The 24,238-nt window shown below is 35.1% G+C and overlaps 1 protein-coding gene across 6 annotated transcripts in view; it reads right to left on the reverse strand.

The window, feature by feature from the left end:
* LOC124354258 (vesicular glutamate transporter 1-like) overlaps nucleotides 1–15,767 on the reverse strand; it is a 31,533-nt gene extending 15,766 nt beyond the window's left edge. For 2 of the 6 annotated variants that reach the window (XM_046804579.1, XM_046804585.1), the window contains exons 1-2: nucleotides 15,594–15,767; nucleotides 1,847–2,018 (exon numbers count right to left, since the gene is read on the reverse strand). In XM_046804579.1, the coding sequence (XP_046660535.1) occupies nucleotides 1,847–2,018; nucleotides 15,594–15,679 (258 nt within the window). In that variant the 5' untranslated portion in view covers nucleotides 15,680–15,767. Of the gene's footprint in view, nucleotides 1–1,846; nucleotides 2,019–14,079; nucleotides 14,187–14,817; nucleotides 14,991–15,593 lie in introns of those variants that run through there. The other 4 variants (XM_046804580.1, XM_046804582.1, XM_046804581.1 and 1 more) reach the window with 4 other exon arrangements.
* Between the last annotated feature and the right edge of the window lie 8,471 nt (nucleotides 15,768–24,238).

The raw sequence follows: 24,238 nt of genomic DNA on the forward strand, positions 1-24,238 counted from the left end.
TATAAACTTGTTGATTTTGGGGTTAAAAGGTTCGGCTGTCTGCCCTTAAGTAAACGTAACGGAGACTAAATTTGTTAATTTTTTCGTGGAGAGGTCGATCCCCTTTTAAGTCTTACACTGTCCGTCCTCATGAGCCTCTGGCCTGCTCTTGTTTATAACACAGAATAAGGGGTAGAGCTAATACAGTACAAGGATGGTACTGATAAAAAAATGGTCACAGACAGGATTTGAACCTGCGCTATCTCTAACTCCAAAGTTCAATGTCTTAACCACTCGGGTATCAGCTCTCCATATGTATTTTTAGTCCAAGGAAGAACTGCAATGACTTTGGGGTTGAAAGGTCCAAGGGCAGTCCGTCTGTGCCTATCCGTCTGTTCAATAACTCTTGTCGTTGAGAATTGAAAGTTGATACATAGGCTCCTCTTGGTCCAAAGAACTCTAATGATATTGGGTTTAAAAGGTAAAATGTCTGGTGATAATTGTAAACCAAAGAGGAAATATTTATTACGAGTATTATAAGAGTTGCTGAATGACAAATTATTATGCATGTTACTGTAGTTTAGTAATTAGGACTAATTACATTACTTAATTTTTATTTTATTACTACTACTAATGTTATAGTAATGATAATTCATAACCGCTAATATACCATTAAAGTATATAATGCCTTAGCTTAGTATCGCTAGATAAAAAGAACCTCTAGCTACGTTGCTGTGCTGAGCAGGCAGAACACGCAGGTTGTATATCTACTGAGACCGCTCATGTTGGACGACGAGCCCAACTATCTTAAAACTGTCTTGAATTGGAATTTTGAAATGAATATTTTGGTTTTTGTACTAATATAAACAATGGTTACTGGTTGCGAAGTTTCCATGTAAATAATGGAAATTTATGCAAAATGTTGGATCAATTAATTGTTTCCTCACTTTTGACTTAGTGATCCTTTCTCTATTTGGCTTAAGGAAAGAGAAGAAATTGAGAGTTTTGAGGGATTTGGCATATGGCTATAGATAAACCGCTCGCAAAGAAACCTGCGCAGAAGCAAATATCTGAGCAGCCACACCTAGGAGGAGCCCCCTCCAGCGGTGGGGAGTGGGACAAGCATCTCCTCTTCTCTGTTTTATCAGTTGTGTGGATCGTGTCTCGCTCGCACCATTTTGTTTACACTGCAGCTACCGTACTTACCTATTTCATAACTATATAGTATTTTTGTGTGTAGGCCTATACAAGTGAAAAATATTAATTAAATAGGCTAATGTAGCCATATACGTATCCAGGAAGGTTTAGTGGGGAGGCGTTTTGGTGTGAGGTTATCCGCTAAGTGGCAGTGGCCAGGTCAAGGGATAGAAAAAGCGGGTGAGTGCCGAGCAGTGGTAGGGATACTTGGAGAGAGCGGCATCACAGCGGCGGAGGGGTATATTACCCCATCCTGCGTGAACTAAAATCGCCCAGGTCTTTTTGTAAACTGTTATTATCTTATTTAACAACGGCTTTCCAGTACAATATACGGAAAATATCACCAAAAGATATATCTTTTATGAGAGTAGTGATTCTTCACACTTAGGACATTACGAGATAGGATATAAAAAAGTGATGTGTCTAAGAGCCTAACGTATGAACGAATGCATCATCATTGGAGATAAACGTTTTACCATAAATATGATTAATTATTAGGAATTAAGGACTAACTAATACTTTCGTATATGTTACTGAATGACGTAACACGTTAGATCTAAGGAGTGTGCATCACGATGTGCTTGTAATCTAGGCAGGTCGGTAATCTCTAAGTTACATAAAAACTTCAACATTTTATGAAAAAAATAAACATCAAAACTATCGTACTGACCTCTACGACGGTGCCGTTGTCCAAGGTGGTGTGATAGGGTGAGGTCATCGCGACAGCAGCTACGCTAACGCTCACCTTCAGGGTGTGCATTTTAACGAAGCCAAGGAATGCAAGAAATGTCACTAGGTGGCGTTTTCTTCTCCAGAACATCCATGACTGTTTATGATGGCTGCTAGAACCAGTAGGAAATCAAGTTATATCCTAATAATATTATAAATGCAAAAGTGTTTTTGTTTTGTTTTCGACATTAAAGTATTCAACCGATTGTACTCAAATGTTACATTAACATCCCTAGGATCTTTAGGATAAAAATAGACCTATTCTAATTTCGTAAACCCTTGCGGGCTACGCCCCACTAGTCTTTAAAGCAACAAAACACACCTTCTTGGTCTCTGAATTTAAAGAGCCATTTAAATGTATTCAACTGTTATGTGTAAACATTGTATCATGCCGGCATGACCACATATTTAATTATTTTAACCAATATTTTCAATTTTACATTTATAGTGAAATCATAAAAAAGTAACAAAACTTCTTATTTCAACTTCGTGACAACAAGGCAAACCAATTTATTTATTCTAGATCACAAAGCAATACACGAGATACTAAATGCAATTTCTGTAACAGACAATCGTTGAGATGTCATCGCTTCTATTTCTCACTGATGATATACCCCTATAATACTAATTATGTATATAATTAATAATATAATTTCTATACTGGACCGAGGAAATAGTATGATATAGCGAACATGAATTGGGAAGCAAGAACTTTACTGTATCATATATTATCTTTACATATGGATGGAAACTGTCATAATGTAAGTATTGAAATGTGTTGGTATTATTGATGTTATTTTAGTTTTAAATTTTAAATAACAATATCTGTATGCATACAATTTATAAAATTATACTGTTTTGAATCTAACCTCATTACAAAATTATATACGGGTTTATTTATATTGTTTCTCGGAGCAAAACAGCAAACTCCATTTTGCGTTTGAAATATAACTAATTTGAACAAGAAATGCAAAACCTGAAATAAGAATTACTCACACTTCTGCTTCACTTCTGATCCTCTCCCATCAGCACAGTAAAATGGCAACCTGATGCACGATATATGACTAATTTCACTTTAAAAATATCATAGGATACTATCATATTACATCACAAGTGCTTTCACTAAGAAAACTATGAACCTCGACTTTGAAGTTTGCTCTAAATTGATCTAAAATGGTTCAAGTGTTACTGAAATCGTGGAAGCTATTCAAATACACGGAGTTTGTATAGACATTGCGGGCGAAGACTCGGATATGTGCACGTATGTCTATATACGAGGTTACATTTGGACTATAATAGTAGTCGAAGAATCTTGGAGCAATTGGAATTATTTTAACCAATAGATACTAAAACAACACTCTCCCAATACAATTTACCTTCAGGACAAAGTCGTTTTAAATCGTTTTCTAGCAAACTTCATTGTATTGGGTTGGTTGATGTTTGACTGACTTATGTGTGATTATTCTGGCTGATGTAGACAAGTGGATAGAAATTGCTAATCAACGTAAATATTTGCCGAACAGCGATTTAAAGCAACTTTGTCCTAAAAGTAAAGTATATAGGAAAAGTGTTATTTTAGTATCTACTAGTTTATAATAGTAGTATTCATCACTAAGAGAAAAATTGGTTGTTTTCGGTGCAAATGGTGATTTACGAACGAAGTGAAGCAGAGACTGGAAAAATGCTCGAGCGCCTAAAGACACTTTTGCTCCATATGGTGCACAGCGGGGTTTATCATACAAGAAATAAGAAAGAAAGAAGAAAGAAAGAAACTTTATTTCTCACAAATAAAAATTACAGATACGATTTTTATAAAATTGTACAGACTAACAAAAAAAAAACATTACATTTACTTACACATAAACAATACATACATATGCAACTACAAATACTATTACACTATATATCACTATGAGAAATAAAGAGAAAAAACTCCAAGGAAAAGCCTGTTTGGAGTAATAAATATCATAAAATTAACAGAAAACTAGCAGCTTTACAAACAGTACAGTAATATTTTTAGTAAAACTTATTAAAAAAAAAAAATAAAATACAAAAATAAAAATACAATTCTACTTTCTTTTCTTTTAATTTTTATCACATAATACCTCCACATAGTAATACGGTCAAGTTTACATATACATTTACTTACTACTTATGAATCAATAAAACAAAGTTTGAGATTACTGCACTGTAAAAACTAATTTTCCAATCTCTGTTTTAAAGTAACGAAAAACAAACACAAATTGGTATAGACAAATTTAAATATAAACAGCCAGGTATTGTTTGATCAAAATGATAAAACCCACTTTTTGAAACTCAACTTCACTCTTATAGTACAGAGAAATTCTTTATGGTACTGAAATAACTAATACTTTTTCAACCGATCCTGAAAAGGAATCATTATACTGGACTATTCCTGTACGTCCCTTGAAAATTTGTCCTGTTACGATTCTCACTCATTTGTTGCTATGGACTTTATAAAATTTATACTAAATTATAAAGCTGTACTATATAGAATATATAAAGGAGGATTTTTTAATAATGTTTATACATATAGCAAATATGGACAAACATTTATACGGATAAAAGACTCTGGATAGGTTTTTGCCATTTTTTTTTCAAATACACTAATGGTACAGAGGCCTACGTGATGTATTGTAGGTTGAGTGCGGGAGGCATATCTCTCAGTACATAGTCCCACAGCTGATTAGTGAGTTTAGTTGAACAGCACAGCGACACTAGCGCTACAAGCAGCACGTACACTCAAACTCAAACCTTATTTATTCCGTTCGTTTATATGGGGACGAATGGTTGTCCTTACAAATTTGGCTTGTTCAATAAAAAGCAGGCCAATATTTCACGAGTTTTTCGCCCATCCTACTGCGAACCACGGTTATATGTCTATATAGATTTCCGGACGTAAAATGGGATATTATCTTTCACAAGGTTTCTAATATGCTGTCTAAACTGTCAAAATAGAAGAACATTATTCTTCTCTCAGGATATTTTAACATTAATATTCTTGAATCGTCTCGAGACACCTTTTCATTCATGGATTTCTTGAATACCTTTGATCTCATCCCTACTATACATGAAATTAAGAGAAAATATAAATAGAAGAGTCTTGCCTGGATAATATTATCACCAATGTTCATTGCCCTTACTTCAAGTTTCATGGCTGTATGACTGTGAAGGTCAAATTATAAATTATTTCACAGAGGAGCTGCTTAAATCTACTCAAAGGAAAATGTTCATACAAGAAAATGCACTAAGCATAACACAGAAGATTTTTCAGAAGATTTATTCAAAGAGAAACTTAGGATAATGTTTTAATGGAATGATCCAGATCAGTTGAGACCAAATCTTATACATTTAATGACATGCTCATGAACTTCTTTGATATGTCATTTCCTATCGTAAATAAAGATTTCACTGGTCATGGGAGGCTACGGTGACTGACTGGGCAGGTGTTGGAGAGCAGGCGGCGACTGCAGGGTTCCTATAATTTACAGAGTTGTGGTCCTCCTGATATCAAGATTGAGTTATAAGGAGCCTCCACCGTAATATTATAGCTGGAAGTAAATCCAGACAAATCAGTTTTCTGGACCCCTTCTCCCAAATCTTATCCTGACTACGTTTTTGCATCCCAGAGAAAAGAACTGCAGATTTTAAAGGGGACTTCCATCTACTAAGTCATGGCCTCCAATATCTAATCAGCAAAAATCATAACAGTACACATCTATAGTACATTCTGGTCAGTACTTTCTCGTTGATTTGTGTTAATAATTAATTTGATGATTCTCTATTAATGAATACTTTACTAATTCTGATACAAAATTAATCACATTACAAATTATGATATTGATAAATTATATCTGTGTATTCATCAAGCAGTCATTATACGACAGTAAACACGTTCACTCCAGACAGACAGTACGCTTGCTGTCTCATTAAAATATTTATCATCACTTAAGATAGAACTGTAGTTAAAGGTGTGTACAACGTGTATTACAGCTAGATGACTATTTATTGTGAGTAAGTTTAACTCGTTGACATGTGTTAAAGGCTCAGACGAGGATTACAATGTGATAAGTTTTAAGTATTTAATCGTGTAACAACCTCTATATCACCATTTGGGGTTCTCTCACTAATTTACAGACCACTAAATGAATTATGTGGATAAACGGGTGATTTAGCTTTGGTACAGATGAACACAACAATGTTAGTATTTTAAATTGTATTATTTTAAAAACTAAAAGCATATTAATGAAACAACGGTTATCTGTAGATATGAATATAATTTTTATAAATATGTATCATGCACTAACATGTTCTTAAAAATAACACTAAAACATTGTGGAGATCGAATCATACTGACTTTAAAATTGGGTCTTAAATTGATTCATAATTTTAAAGTACTCATTCGTAGGCAATATCAGCTAGAAAACGTAGCCTACTTTGGATTATTTTTAATGAGTAATTATGTCTAATTTAATGCTCTGAACATAGTTAAGTTTATTTTCTTTGAAATGTATTACATTTCTACATGAATTATAAACAAACTAGAAGAAAAAAATTAACTAAGGTAAAATTGTTTATTTATAACACATTAAAATCAGTTGTTGGGAAGTGGTATTCATAATCAGGGTCACCAATAAAAATTAAATTAGTAAATAGTAAAATAACTCTTCCAAAACTAACTGTCATAGCAGTTATAATTAAATCTTATTTTTAGCCTCCTGATTATGGTATGCCTTATAGTAGGGTACGTGCAATCCTTCAACAATACAGGATTTTTCCTTCGTCATCGGACTACGTAAGGTTTTAACAATATTCCTTGATTCGCAAGTAGCTCTGCAGACAATAAGTTCAACTTGGCAAAAAAAAGGAAGAAAGAATGGCTTAGGCGGAAGAAGTAGGAAGATTTCGTGACAACTGAAATAGTATTAATTTGTTTTCATTGAGTTTACGTGTACGTAATTTCTCGAAACCCGTTCGAGATACAAAAACATTATTTATCATTAAACTGTTATTAAATCCTATAAGCATTCTAGAGCACCTTTTCCTTATTTTCTAAGTTCATAAATAACAGAGTTGAGCATTTTTCAACGTTTGAACGGCCGCCATATTGAAACAAAATGGCGTACCAAGCTGGCCAACGAATTTTGTGAATTTACAAGATTAAGTTCTGTTTAGAATGTTTTGGAACAGTTATCGTTTCCCCAAGCCACGTTATACAGCATGTATACAACATTTTGGACGGTGGGTAGTTTTGGAGTCTGGAGGCCATTTTCAGTGAGGTTATGCAAAAATGTTTGGTAGGTGCTACCATAAGGGCGGATAAAATAGGCTGATTTTGTACAAAACAACGTATCTTAAAGGCATGACGTCACAGTGAGTGTCCGAACACATAGCTATCAAAAGAAATGTAGCTCTGATATAAATTGCTAAACTAGCTAGTGATGATATGAATTTTCTCACAAATTATAAATCATTAAAAAAAATAATTTACATAGAAAAATAACAAAGAAACTATTTGTTCAAGCTTATAGAGATTTCTCAAGTTCTAAAAAAGGCTAACGGTACAAAAAATGCAACCTAATTTAAACCAAGATGTCGTGGATATGAATGAGTAGTTTAAAGTCACTTTATATTTATAATGTGTAGGTTGAGTTTTTAGACTATTTTAGACTATTTTACAATGCCTAACTGTAAAAATGTAGGAGTGGTGTTGATGAACCAAATGATAATAAGTTCTATCAATGTATCGGGTATGTTAATGAACGTAGACGTGTGTTTTAAAATGTTAGGAAAGACTCCAAAATAATAATTTAAAATTACAAATATTATATGATATATATCACATGGATTTATATGATCGGGAAAAAATGTATTTACAAATCATTTATTGAGTAAAAGTCAATGTGAAACATATGGTTACTAACTAATATATAATTATAAAGACAAATTACGTAAGGCTTCATGGTATAAATACCAAGCCTAAATAAATCTAAAAAAAACGTATTTCATTAAAAGTGTGCGTTTAAGCTGTCTAAAGGAAAGTAATTTTGAAACCTTTCCATTGATACTTGAATTTATAGAATTTCTTTCTGGTGAAAAAATTGATTTGCTTCAATTGACACTTTTTTGTAATCACGTGAGGCTTCGAAAATCCAGTTTTGGACTTCATTCCAAACTAGGATACTTCCGGTTCACGATTGAGTTTATATTACAATGAGAAAAAGGTGGAAAAAGCAGAACTTGGTGCTGCTTCATTACAGACTGATATTTTGGTTAGGTATAAAAACGAGTACAAAAAAGTTGTGTCTCAGGCTTTAAAACTACAGAAACGATTTACAACGTCATATTTATGTGAATCTGGATGTTCAATAATGGTAACGATTAAAATCAAAACTAGAAACAGGTTTTTATTGGATACCACTGTAATTATGTGATGTGTATAATAAATATTCAACCTCACATTTTAAAAAAAGTTTAGGTGTCTCTATACAAGCTCAGGGTTCACATTAAAAGTAGGCCTATTCAACTCGATTTGAAAACTCATGTTTGAATGTTAATTTTAAGTAAGAAATATTGTATATTTATTTTATGAAATCAAAGCTAAGTATTTTTACAGCATTTAAACGTATTAAATTTTATTCATTGTTAAGGATGAACAGCTCAGAGTGAAAGTAGCATTATGTCGAATTTGTTGTAGGCTATTTATAAATAGTTCTTATATGCTGACAAACTGATGTATAATTGTTATTTTTATAGCTAAGTGCGGTAGGAATATTTTAGTTTATTTTGTTACTATAGAGTCCTTGTAGCCCAGTACATTTTCAGTACTGTATTTAACTACGAGTTTATTTGTGTTTTAGATTTGGGCAAACGAGCTTAGGACTCAGAAAAAGGTATCATTGATTTTTTTGAACTTAGTAACTCACAACAATAGCCTAGCCGACGTGAGCTCACGAAACTCGAATAGTCCGGGAAATGAGAGCTAATTTCCATTGTTAGCTAATTATAATAACACACCATAATTAATCGTGGGATTTGTAGAGAAATTTTCCATAAGATTTATCGTCAGGCGCACTTATTTGCATTATTAATTCACTATCAGACACTTTACCTCGTTGATTAACACTAATTGGCAGAACGTTAGCGAAGCCTATCACTCGTGAGCCTGGAAAAATTTCATTTGTGTCTTTCTGTCTTTCCGTATATCTGTATATCTGACATCGCGAAAATGTAGACATACAGACTTGAAATTTTGCAGGAAGGTTCATTTGTATATGAGGAACACTGAGTTTACTGATGGGGCAAGTGATTCCATAGGATTTGGCTGAGCATTAGCGAATAGTTTTACATGTAATGGGTAACCAAGATGACAACGAGAAAATGGCAGAATAAATACATGTGTAAAAAAACTCAGTACACTCAAGATATTTAACATGTGACATGTTAACATGCGTAGTCTAACTATACTAACCACGTACAACACCGTTTTGTGGTGTCTTGGTGTGTATGCGTTTTATTATTTAACACATGTGACATGTTAACATGCGTAGTCTAACTATCCTAACCACGTACAACACCATTTTATGGTGTCTTGGTGTGTATGCGTTTATTATTTAACATGTGACATGTTAACATGCGTAGTCTAACTATCCTAACCACGTACAACACCATTTTGTGGTGTCCTTGGTGTGTATGCGTTTATTATTTAACATGTGACATGTTAACATACGTAGTCTAACTATCCTAACCACGTACAACACCATTTTGTGGTGTCTTGGTGTGTATGCGTTTATTATTTAACATGTGACATGTTAACATGCGTAGTCTAACTATCCGCACAACGTACAACACCATTTTGTGGTGTCTTGGTGTGAATGCGTTTATTATTTTAACGTGTGACATATTAACATGCGTAGTCTAACTATCCTAACCAAGTACAACATCATGTTGTGGTGTCTTGGTGTGTATGCGTTTATTATTTAAAATGTGACATGTTAACATGCGTAGTCTAACTATCCTAACCACGTACAACACCATTTTGTGGTGTCTTGGTGTGTATGCGTTTATTATTTAACATGTGACATGTTAACATGCGTAGTCTAACTATCCGCACAACGTACAACACCATTTTGTGGTGTCTTGGTGTGAATGCGTTTTATTATTTAACGTGTGACATATTAACATGCGTAGTCTAACTATCCTAACCAAGTACAACACCATGTTGTGGTGTCTTGGTGTGTATGCGTTTATTATATTTAACATGTGACATGTTAACATGCGTAGTCTAACTATCCGAACTACGTACAACACCATTTTGTGGTGTCTTGGTGTGAATGCGTTTATTATTTAACATGTGACATATTAACATGCGTAGTCTAACTATCCTAACCACGTACAACACCCATTTTGTGGTGTCTTGGTGTGTATGCGTTTATTATTTAACATGTGACATGTTAACATGCGTAGTCTAACTATCCTAACCACGTACAACACCATTTTGTGGTGTCCCTTGGTGTGAATGCGTTTATTATTTAACATGTGGACATATTAACATGCGTAGTCTAACTATCCTAACCACGTACAACATCATTTTTGTGATGTCTTGGTGTGTATGCGTTTATTATTCAACATGTGACATGTTAACATGCGTAGTCTAACTATCCTAACCACGTACAACACCATTTTGTGGTGTCTTGGTATGTATGCGTTTATTATTTAACATGTGACATGTTAACATGCGTAGTCTAACTATCCGCACAACGTACAACACCATTTTGTGGTGTCTTGGTGTGAATGCGTTTATTATTTAACGTGTGACATATTAACATGCGTAGTCTAACTACCTAACCAAGTACAACACCATTTTTGTGTTGTCTTGGTGTGTATGCGTTTATTATTTAACATGTAACATGTTAACATGCGTAGTATAACTATCCTAACCACGTACAACACCATGTTGTGGTGTCTTGGTGTGTATGCGTTTATTATTTAACATGTGACATGTTAACATGCGTAGTCTAACTATCCTAACCACGTACAACACCATTTTGTGGTGTCTTGGTGTGTATGCGTTTTATTATTTAACATGTGACATGTTAACATGCGTAGTCTAACTATCCGAACAACGTACAACACCATTTGTGGTGTCTTGGTGTGAATGCGTTTATTATTTAACATGTGACATATTAACATGCGTAGTCTAACTATCCTAACCACGTACAACACCATTTTTGTGGTGTCTTGGTGTGTATGCGTTTTTATTATTTAACATGTGACATGTTAACATGCGTAGTCTAACTATCGTAACCACGTAACAACACCATTTTGTGGTGTCTTGGTGTGTATGCGTTTTATTATTTAACATGTGACATATTAACATACGTAGTCTAACTATCCTAACCAAGTACAACACCATTTTGTGGTGTCTTGGTGTGTATGCGTTTATTATTTAACATGTGACATGTAACATGCGTAGTCTAACTATCGTAACCACGTACAACACCATTTTGTGGTGTCTTGGTGTGTATGCGTTTTATTATTTTAACATGTGACATGTTAACATGCGTAGTCTAACTATCCTAACCACGTACAACATCATTTTGTGGTGTCCCTTGGTGTGTATGCGTTTATTATTTAACATGTGACATGTTAACATGCGTAGTCTAACTATCCTAACCACGTACAACACCATTTTGTGGTGTCTTGGTGTGTATGCGTTTATTATTTAACATGTGACATATTAACATACGTAGTCTAACTATCCTAACCAAGTACAACACCATTTTGTGTGTCTTGGTGTGTATGCGTTTATTATTAACATGTGACATGTTAACATGCGTAGTCTAACTATCGTAACCACGTACAACACCATTTTGTGGTGTCTTGGTGTGTATGCGTTTATTATTTAACATGTGACATATTAACATGCGTAGTCTAACTATCCTAACCAAGTACAACACTATTTTGTGGTGTCTTGGTGTGTATGCGTTTTATTATTTAACATGTAACATGTTAACATGCGTAGTATAACTATCCTAACCACGTACAACACCATTTTGTGGTGTCTTGGTGTGTATGCGTTTTATTATTTAACATGTGACATGTTAACATGCGTAGTCTAACTATCCTAACCACGTACAACACATTTTGTGGTGTCCTTGGTGTGTATGCGTTTATTATTTAACATGTGACATATTAACATACGTAGTCTAACTATCCTAACCAAGTACAACACCATTTTGTGTGTCTTGGTGTGTATGCGTTTATTATTTAACATGTGACATGTTAACATGCGTATGTCTAACTATCGTAACCACGTACAACACCATTTTGTGGTGTCTTGGTGTGTATGCGTTTATTATTTAACATGTGACATGTTAACATGCGTAGTCTAACTATCGTAACCACGTACAACACCATTTTGTGGTGTCTTGGTGTGTATGCGTTTATTATTTAACATGTGACATATTAACATACGTAGTCTAACTATCCTAACCAAGACACAACACCATTTTGTGGTGTCTTGGTGTGTATGGGTTAGTATTTAACATGTGTATGCGTTTATTATTTAACATGTGACATGTTAACATGCGTAGTCTAACTATCCTAACCACGTGCAACACCATTTTGTGGTGTCTTGGTGTGTATGCGTTTATTATTTAACATGTGACATATTAACATGCGTAGTCTAACTATCCTAACCACGTGCAACACCATTTTGTGGTGTCTCGGTGTGTATGCGTTTATTATTTAAACACTGATATAAAACCCAATTTAAGAAACAAAAATGCGAATGTATCGTGTGGCAAGATATCTAGAGGAAGGTTTCATGAATAGGCTTTTCTTGGCGTTTTATTTCTACATAGACAAGAATTACTTCTGTGTTTTTGCGTATGGAATTTGGCTGAGCGTCGATGACGCATATCACTCAGCAGACTAACACAATTTCTCTTTCGTTTTCCGGGGTTTGAAAAATGTGACAAAGATAATTTTGATAAGATTTGTACCTTTAAAAATACACATAGCGTTTATTAACGCAGTTAAGTGGCGCTGTTTAGATAGTAGAAATAATCTGTCAGCAAAGTAATTATTTTTTTAATTTTTCTAATAAACAAACATGCAATACATTTATCTACACAAGTGCCCTGCCTACCATTAGTATTAACTTATTAGCTCATACATTTAAATATACGTTACATAACTTATTGGTTTGTAACTTGTTACCGTGTTGAAACCATGGATTTGGCTAAGCGTAATTTTTGGTGTAAATTTATTTTTCCTTGTGGTTGTCGGTTTCCTATTAGTAAATAATGAAATGAGCTGTAGACAATATTTTGCATTGAATATCAGCAGAGCCTGTTACAAGTCACGTGGTGTGGTGTGCTCCTACTATGTATAATTATTATTTTTGTCTTATAGTTTATTTAACTGTCTCGACCGAAAAATATGACCTGTGAACAAATTATCATTTGATATTTTAGTATATCGTCCGATTTCAACACCCACCACAGCTAGTGCTGCTTGACCAATTCTTTTTTTATGGGAAATCCCAAGACTCTTCAAGAAAACCTATATTGCGCTTTTATGAATTTGAAATAATGAGATCTCACCTCCTGGACTCAGAGTTATTATTTTTCGTGTTTACTCCGGCTAATCTTATAGTTATAGGCTATTCAAATTGAAATTAAAATTCAGGATTTTTTAAACATTTTTATTTGATATGGGAAGTGCACCAAATACAATTATTGCTTTTTCAAGTTAGCATAGTCTTTCTTTAGCTAATAATTAGGCCATATATACAAACAAACAACATATAATTTTAAAGGTGGAGCTTATACTGACTAGTTTTTTTATTATAGCCTAGTTATTATAATATTAAAATATCACAACAGTATAAACCATTTCTTCTGCGAGGCTCATCGACAGCAAGCCTGTCTCGTCAGATACTTTTATAGTAATAGTTCTTATGATTTTCTATTACAGTAATAATACATACAAATACAAAACGTACATTTTTGTATAACACAGTAAAACGAGAAAACCCCGAAAATATATACTTTAAAACTTTAGTTATAGCTGTACATAAAACAAGAAATAAAGTAAAGCGTTTAAAATCAAGATTAGGGGGATATTGGGGGAACATCCTGAGCTTACCATCTTCAGGTGCAGACAGGAGAGATACTGGAGGCAAGAGCAGATCACCGGATCTGAGAGGAAGGACGAACCACGCCTCCGGGGCGCGAATAAAACAATTGATACAAGGTTTTGGCCAACAAAGTGAGGCCGGTATTGTGTGTTCCGTATGATTAGGTTCTTATCTGAAATATATGTTTGGAAATAAATCAGAAAACAACAAAAAAAGTGCAGTATTATTTACCTAATTAACATGTTTTTAATTTTTGAAGGAATAAAATGCTCTTTGTGCACTGAAATGCTAAATTTACGTAACTGTAAAAATACCATCTTCTACTTTAATCTATTTCCTCTACATTTTTTTGTCAAATTTAACATTCAAAAATCTCTCTTTACAAAATTTGTATAATTTGTTTCGGACATATGTTTTTTCTGGGATTCAAATGTCTTTTCATTTGATGTAGTTTCATTAAATATCGACAGGCTAAGTCTATAATTAAACATCCCTATTTATATCGTGTGAAATATGAAGTACGACCTTTTAAAAATGGTAAGGCTTTCAGACTTTTCTTAGAAGTATACTTCAACACTGCATATTTTTATTATCTGTAGCACATCTAAAAGGACCCAATTTTTACGATCCAGTTAGTGACCATAATTAGATTAATCTAAGTAGAAAGGATAATGAATTTGAGTATGTGATGAAATAGCTGATCTTTCATTTCGATAAGAGAATTCTTTAGATAAAGAAGGTCTCACCCGTTATCTTGGGCCGGGGCTCTCATCTCAGTCGCAGGAAGGAGTCTTACTCTTCTGCTAGTGTACTCCAAGTAGCAGCAGGCTGTAATAGGTTATCTGAGCCAGTTATCTGAGCCAACTTATCAGACGCATGCATGCTCGTTGTCTCGCTTCAATGAACTCTCACCACTGAGTATCCGGTGACAACTAATGAGCGGCGACAAATAACATGAGGCTTATGAGTGAACCGATCGCCCGCATTCAATTTTGCAAACTGAGTTCGCCACAACACCCGTCCAATATAACACTAAGACTGTGTATATGACACGTCAAGTAGGCTACCTCTGGAATTTACTGGGGCCAAATTTAAAAGACAATACTTCAAACGGCTCAGCCGACATCCTGTGAAATTAAAAAAGTATTGTTACTCTCTCTCAACTTAAAGTGGACGTTTCTGAATAAGCCAACAATGTGCCAGGGTTAGAGATTTATGCACATCTAATCTTCTTCACGTTTAAAAATAAAGAACATTCAGACAAATATTTTGAAATGTTGTATAACGCAAAAGGACCAATCTCATAAATAACTTTAACCAATAGGGTCTTTTAAAACAGTCCACTTAGCATTTCAGCGAAATACATTTGTATTTCAAAATATCCAAAGAACGGAAATTTTGGCGTAAACACAAATGGAAAGTAATAATGTGTTTTATTTCCGAAAATCATCTGCAACACTCTGTAGCTATGAATTTAAAAGTAGTAGCCTACATTCTTTCCTATAGAGATTATAATACTCACGGAGATTCTCGCTTCCCTCCTCGAAGAGAGACAAGAACCTCGGCGACTTCAGAGTTCTTTCCTGCCTTCCCGTAGTCGCTGTCCATGTTCACTAATGTCCTCAGAAACCGCTGAATTCGACGAACTGTTCTTGTTACGTGTGTGTTCCGATGAGCATTCCACCAATCACACCAGAGCTACAACGACTCATTCATGTATAGGCCTACTGCCAATTAACGGATAAACAATGGTTATTAGTAATCGCGGCTTACCCATTTTCAAACGTACAACTCATTATTTCTCACACTATCACAGAGATAAACAGTGTAGGATTTTTTGCGATGCATGTGAACTAATATATTAATATGAATTCATTAAACATATCTAAGAAATAAAAAGGAGGTGGAGAGGTCACGGGTTTAATGCGTTGGCTGTAGTCATGTCGGTTTTTTAGCGTTGATGTGAATGTTCTGAGACCTAGGATGTAGGCTTTGGGATTGACAACCAGCTAATGAATTGTTTGTAGTTTTTTTTTTTTGTTCTCTTAGGACAAGAAGCTTATAAATTGCAGTTAGTCCTGTAAGAACCTTTGCGCTGCTTCCGGAGTGACAGGATATTCAGGATGGGTAGGCCTAAGGTTAGGGAGTTGGGGCCGCCACCTACGAGATCCATGAGGAAGAATTAGGGCACTACATCTCAAAGTCATGTCTCCCTGGAAGAAGGAGAGGCCAGCTCTGAACCAGCCTCTCCAGTCAAAATAGGCAGGGGGTGGCAAACCCTTTGTGAGGTTAGCAAGAACCTCTGAGGTTAGGGAACAAACCCCACCAATTCCAACAGTCATCTCCCACAGTAGACTATACCTATCGAATTGCCCATGAACCCCAGAATCTCGACATATGCGGTTAGTGATGTGCCGCTCCTGGACATCCATAAGGTTGTCCAGATTGAAGTGACACATCGGTTCACATGGGTTGCTGTGCCCAGTGGTGGGTTCAACTGGAAGGTATAAACCAGCCAGAAGTGATCCCTGCTGGGTAAATTGTTTGTAGTTAGTTCGCGATGTTCACTTGATTTAACGGTCGGACAACTCAGGAGAAAGTTATAATTTCAAAATCTTCTGTCGCCTATCATGGTCGCCAAAAAATAAGAAGGAAAACAAGCTGAAGAAAACAAATTTCAAGTTTACCAAAGAAGATTCATTTGCACCTCAGATATAAGCGTCCAGGTACGGTGTATTCCTCGAAATGGTCTCCAACACCAAATTAGGAATGGAGAAGGTAGGTAGAAACATTATTAGAAGTTAATAGCGACTTTTACCCTCTTAATATTAGGTCAGATAACGACCTTTTGATGCGTCACAACGCTTATATTTACGTTTGTTTTTCCTTACTACCACAATTATAAGATATGAAAAACAGTTAAAAAACAGTAAATGGTTTAAGTTTTATCATTTTTCATTTAGAAGTAAAAGCTGAGATTACTACCAGTTTGGCTCGCTTATTCTTCACTTACTGTACTACACAAACTATATATTTAATTCCGTAACGGAATCGGTTTGGAGGAAATATTTGAGCCATGACAAAAACAAGATAACTTTACGAGATTAATTATTGAATTTAGTATCTCAGAATAGAGCAAAGTTTCACGAACCAGAAGATATTGATAATTTATTTCACGCAGATTCTCAAACCACAAAAGTTTCCAAAACTTTGAGATTTGTTTTAAGGACAATGATTCATGGCCCATGTGGAAATCGACACATTAATTCACCATTTATGATAGCTGGAAAATGTTCAAAAGGCTAGCCAAAGGACTTTTGTGATGAGACTATCTTAAATAATGATAGTTATCCAAAATATCTAAGTGGAGATGAGTGATTGATATCTAAAGGAATGGATCAAGTGGTTAATCAAAATATGCCATATATAAAATACTCTCTTTTAAAATATGGCCGTATATGAGTAGCCTATGTTCAAGCATTCGAAGAATCAAATATTTGTTTTGATATATTCTAAATTCTCGTACCTTCGTCCTTGTGTTTAAGTCCATGACTCAAACCGAAAACTGTTAGATTCGGTCTATCCACATTCTATGTGAGGTTTCGGTTTTATGAATCTTAAAAACCATTTAGGACACTAACAAATTGAAAATAGCAGATAGTTAAATGGTGTTGAAAGTATTGTAATAGCCGAAAAGAAAGAAAAGATCAATATAGAGAATTTAGATTAAAAAACTACTAAGACAAATTACTAAGAGGAAGGTGAACTGAAGCTAAACTCAACATTTACTTAAAGTACTTTACAATAACTGTCTAGCTATACTACATGTAGTTAATCTTCTGTACAATAACTGTCTAATTAAAATACATGTATTGAAAGTACTGTACAATAATTATGTAGCTATACTATATGTAGTTAAACAACTGTACAATAACTGTCTACCTATAATAAATTTAATTAAACTACTGTACAATAACTTTCTGCCTAGAGTAAATTTACTTAAACGATTTAACCGTCAATCAATCGATCAAATCGATCAAAATATTTATTGTTCAAAGACATATACATGCATAGAACATAGTCCTTAAATAGTTTTTATTATATAATAAAACCCTTCCCACCAGAGCTACAGGGTGTTATTGATAAGTAATAAGACTTTCAGCGCGCAATGTCTTGCAAGCGGTCAAAAAATCGGGTGGAGGGGGAAAATGTACTTTGGGACTTCCCCTTCCACTGGAGACCGCTCCCAGTTTGCTGGTAACAGCGGTTGAGTCAACATCGCTTTGTGCGTGAAAGTTGTTTTGGCAGTCAGTTCCAGTTTGCCAGTGGCGAAAATGCAGCGATCGTTGGAACAGCGTTACGCAATAAAATTTTGCGTATTGCTCAACAAAACTTTTACCGAAACCCAAAGAGGCTTACGGAGGTCAAGTTTTGTCCAGGGCCCAGGTAAATGTATAATTTAACGGAAAAAAATATTTTCCAAACTTAAAATCCATTGCACACCTTATCAAAAAGGAGTCTTGGTGTTTTGCCAGCCACGTATTCTCGCTCCTAAACATCTACATCTACCCGTTATTTTATTTATAAGATACAAAATAACTTTCTGTACATAGGAGTACTAATGAATTTTACATACGTTTAGCGTTAAAACTGTACAATATAATTAATTTTGTAATAAAAGTACAATTTTCGCTGCTGAATATTTTATACGAGGCATGTTTTTAAAGTAAGTACCGTTTTGATATAAAAAAATCAACAGAGTAAATTTTTCAAACAAAGCTTTATTTACCTGAAAGAGCATTCTTTCCTCTACTTCTCTACATAATTTCCATTATTATTAAGGCACTTGTCGTATCTTGGGAGCAGCTTTTGTATGCCGTTGTCAGAGAAGCTTGCCGCCAGACTGGACAACCACTGGACAAACGTGTTGCACAGACGTTTTTACTTCTTCATCATTGGAATGACGCTTCCCCACCAAATGCGTTTTCACTGCAGAAACAAATGGTAGTCGCAAGGCGTTACATCGGGGCTGTATGGAGGATGGTCCAATTATTCCCAGCCAAATGAAGTGATGAGCTCTTGCGTTCGATTTGCTGAATATGGACGAGCATTATCGTGGAGCAAAACGACGCCTGCACTCAGCATGCCACGCCTTTTGTTTTGAATTGCGCGGCGCAGCTTTTTTAAAGTTTTACAGTACGCGGCTGCATTAGTCGTTTCATCGCGAGGCAGAAAATTGTCCAACAACACACCCTGTCTGTCCCAAAAGACAGTGCACATGATTTTTCTGGGCAGAAATTGTTTGCTTGAATTTGACTTTCCTAGGGGATGTTGAATGCCGCCATTCCATTGACTGATGTGATTCTGGTGTAACGTAGGCTACCCACGTTTCATCGCTTGTAACGATATGGCTTAAAAAACCATCGCCCTCGTTAATGTAACGCTCGAGAAAGCTCAATGCACTGCCCAATCGTTTGGTTCTGTGCTCATCATTCAACATTTTCGGTACCCACCGTGAAGACAGTTTCCGATAATTTAAACGTTCGGACACAATTTCGTAGAGAACACTTCTTGATACAGCAGGAAATTTTTCAGCTAAGAACGAAATTGTGAACCGTCTGTTCTCTTTCGCTTTACAGTTATTATGAGTGAAGGAATGGTGCGGAAATGGGTTAGGGCCCTCAAAGATGGCCGCACAAACGTTCATGATGAGGAACGAAGTGGGCGACCTTCAGTCATTACCGATGATCTCCTTCAAAAAGTGGACTCATTCAAATATCAGGTTCCCTACCTATAAAATAAGATATTTTAATTTTTTTTTTTTGGTAAGCTGAGTTACAGCTAATAACGTTAGGTAAATAATATTTTAAGTCAGAAAACAACGAAATATGTTTTACATTTACATAGGCTTCACAACTCATGTGTAATAAAAATATAATATGCACTATGACCATAATGACATAATTTCCTTAACGATTTGTTAGTGGACTGAATAGATGCCTGTAACGTTAAGCAAAGTATATTTAATCACTGAAGCCAACGAAATAAAATTTTCTTTAAATTGGACCCGTTACATCCACTGGATGACAAAAACATTAGGTTCCCTCCCAACACAATGAGATATTTCCTGAAGTTTTTGGTAGTGAACTTAGTAGCTATCAATAGTTTTAAACTATTATCAAAAGCCAAAAACCTACAACTAACTACCTCGTAGGCCATACTTAACTCCAAAATATACTACACTGTTCTCCGTTCACCTTATATCTTTAAGCAAGCGTTCTCCCAAAACCACAACCTGCTTAGACGATGGTGGAGACTAGACGAAGGAGGTGTCGTTGTTCTGAACAACATATTCTCCTCTGTGTGACAACATAATTTATTGAAATGGTAAAGGGACACACTTATCCCTCAGATTGAAAACTTATATTTATATAGCTTATAAGAATATAATATATGATATATGCCAATAATTTTTCCAGAGCTTGCCTTAAGTAGGGAAATTAATTATTACTACAATTTTAAGCCATTGTAAAATTTTGACAGCAGTATTTTTCAACGTTTTTATTGCAGGAGATTTCTGACATAACTGGCAGAGCACAGTGAGACAGCAATCCCTTTTATCCCAAATATCTAATTACTGTAGTTACTTCCGATAATATTTTTATTTATTTCTAAACATGAATTTAATTTAGACGATATATCCCCTAAAGATTTACACCGCATGCCAAGTATGTTAGTATATAGTAATATAGCTTACAGAGCATCTGTGTGCAAAGTTTCATTGAGGTCAAATTTGTTTACATCTGTATCAGGAATGAATTTTTTAAACCATAAACGCATGTTTAAAAAGGTGCATCCCATTAAAAAAAAAAAAAACTATGCTCCCTTAACATCTATCGGCCTGTCTCTATTTTTCCAACTGTGAGCAAGACTTTTGAACACTATTTTTGACAAGAATGTTTTGTTTTCTTAGCGAACATAACCACCTCTTTTGACCAATTTGGCTTCAGAACGGGAAAATCGACGGTAAACGCAGTGGTGAGTCTGATCGAAATGGCTGTGGAGGGGTTAGAGTGTCGGAATCCCACCATACGTGTGTTTCTCAATTTATCCAAAGCATTCGACTGTGTTGACCATAATACACTTTTTGACAAACTGGAATCTCATAGCATTGAAGGTGTGCCCCTGTTGTGGATTAATTCATTTCTAAGTCATAGAGCACAGACTGTCCAAATTACAAATCACCTTTCAAGTCCAATGGATTTGAGATATGAAGTTCCCCAAGGCTCCATACTCAGTCCAATCCTTTTTCTGGTCTATGTAATTGACATCGAGTCATCACTTCTGTACGGGAATCTCGTACAATATGCTGATGACACGACTCTCTGTTATAACAAAAAATCAAAAAGCTTTTGTTGACCTTAACAACTGTGTCCAACACTTTCACAGTCTCAACCTCACAACAAATTCCGCAAAATCTAATTTTCTGAATTTCGCCCTGCGACCAATAGACTTTGGGTGTGAGCCTTCCATCATGCTTGGAGACTCCGCATTAGAAGAAGTTTAATCCTCCAAATCCCTTGAAATATACCTTGATCGAAACTTTACATGGCATGTTCGTATTGATTCTGTTTGTTAAAAATTAGCATCTGGCGTTTATGTTTTAAGGTCTTTAGACAGATACTTTCCAAATCAGGTGCTGATGGCGGCGTATTAAGGCCCGATCTACCCACATCGTTCCTACGGAGTGATTTTGTGAGGGGCTTGTTCAAACAATCAAATTTTGAGAATTTTCAGGCTTCAAAAGAAAGCGATCAGAACAATCGCCAACATGAACTTCAGAGATTCGTGCAGACCAGCTTACAAGAAGTTGCAGCTTTTGACTCTGCCATGTCTCTATACCTTGGAGGCTGTTTTATTCTGTAAGTCAAAATGTGCCGTAGTCCAGAGACAACTACCGTACTGGACGACACAGAATGGTGAATTATGAACACCTACCCTCGCAGACAGGTGTCCGTTTCATCAACAGATTGCCCGATTCCATGAAAAACGTACAAATGTCCAAGGTGTTAAAACACGTCTGAAGCGCTTTTTAGCATTTAAGCATTCTATAGTGTCGACGCGAGTTTTTTTATTATAGTTGGGAGACCTCCAATCTAGAAGGCTGACACTGGCGGTGGTTGGCGGTGGAGAGAATTGGCGAGTGAGTGGTATGGGTGAATGTAAAGATTGTATGTCTGAATGTAGCATTGTGAACGAATGTAAATATTATAGATTTATCCGGTGTGACTTTTGCCACGTAATTGTTATATAGTACACGGCAATAAAAGGTTTGACTTTGACTATGTCTAACGTGCATTTAATTTAGTCGATAGATCCTCTGACGATCGACACAGCATGTTTGGCGTTTGTATGTTATAATATAGCTTACAAAGCGTCTGTGTGAAACATTTTATTGAGGTCACTTTTGATTGGTATTGTCTGGAGGCCACTATTTTTGAACGAGTTTTCCTTATTAGAGACCAAATTAAACTTCATTGTATGTTATTACTACTTTCCTTGTTTCAGAATTAATCGAAAAATAGCTTAAATGTTATAAATATAACTTAAAACTGAGATGGTTACATTATAAGACAGTTACAGGTGAGATATAAGAGTTAAAATAATAAATTGATGTGGTACTTTAGTATTATACGGAGGTTAGGCCCTACTATTACACTCTGGACTCCAATCTACTACTTGTTATTACGTAATATAAGCAGGTAAATTCATATACATGTATTATAAATAGAAACACTAAAATTAACCTTAACAAGTGCTCACGTTATCTGAGCTAAAATTTAGGTACTACCTCAAGGAATATTTTTCTTGTTTCGCCAGAAGTACGGGACGGTATCTTGAAGCTCGCATTTAAGCTCATATGCATTTCGGATTGGTACTTTCCCAACCTCAGATCACGTGCTAGATTGTCCAACGTGAGTTTTCCTTCGTTTACTGGCTGTGATATCACCATAGCAATTTCAAAGAAATGAAGATCTTACAGTCCAAAATTTCACTGAGGCCACATATTTGTTTAGATCTGTCTCTGGAAGAGTTTCTTTTATCATAAATGCAAGTCTAATTAGAATGTAGAAAATTTAGTTTTAAGACTAATTTAAAATACCCGATCAGATTCAACGACTAACTGCACAATCAGTTAACTTGTAGAAAAATAAGTCATAACTAATGTAATATAACAGATCAACGACTAATTCAACTATAGACAAAGTCTACACAATAAGTTAACTTGTAGAAACTAATTTAACTGATTGCACCAAAAATAGCCGACTATTCGGTTAAATTAAAATGACCAAACTAACCAGTTATTTTCATTCAGGTATTCCCACCACTATACTCTTGGGTGTAAATTATACTGGTGGTTGGTTGGTACCAGATTCAGATGTTATCAATAGTTCAGGTTCGATCGTTTAATCACTGTCGTCTGTCAATGTCAGTAGTCACTAGTCAGTAGTATCGATGTGTAAACACTCTTTAGTAATCGGAAATGCCTTGATAGTTGATTGGATTTGAGCGGTTGACCAATTGTGTAGTAAAATTTTGTAACTGTGAATGTACTGAGTTTAGTTTGGGTCTGACGTCTGTGTTAGTGAGATTAACTTGTGGTTGCCGACTATCGTTATCCATACCTAACCTCACAGCCTTTCATCCAACTTTTTGTATTTCTGGTATTTTAGTTTTATGTTTACAATGTAACTTTCTTCTTCCATAGTTTACTTTTGTTAACCTTCTTTCATTATTTTAATACCAGTTTTATAGTCTAAATCTAATCCCATCCATTCAAATTTAACCTATAGCATAGTTTATACCGTGCACGTTTAGGCTGTACCTGACATTTCCGAATCAGGTCCACCTAACCCAAGCCAAATGGCTACTAATGCTTTGGAGCTTGAAAAGGCCGTAGAATCAATTATGAACCCAAATGACCCCATTAATATGGATTTAGATCACACTTATAGTAGTAATGCTAACATTGACAGCAAAGAGTTGAAACGTAAAAGAGATCAGGCCGATGAGGAGTATGATTCTAATAAAAATGGGTTAGCAACCGAAACTAATGTTAAAAAAGTTTTATTAAATAAAGGACCACATGAAATAATTATTCAACAT

Source organism: Homalodisca vitripennis, chromosome 2 (genome assembly GCF_021130785.1).
Source record: "Homalodisca vitripennis isolate AUS2020 chromosome 2, UT_GWSS_2.1, whole genome shotgun sequence".
Taxonomy (NCBI): Eukaryota; Metazoa; Arthropoda; class Insecta; order Hemiptera; family Cicadellidae; genus Homalodisca; species Homalodisca vitripennis.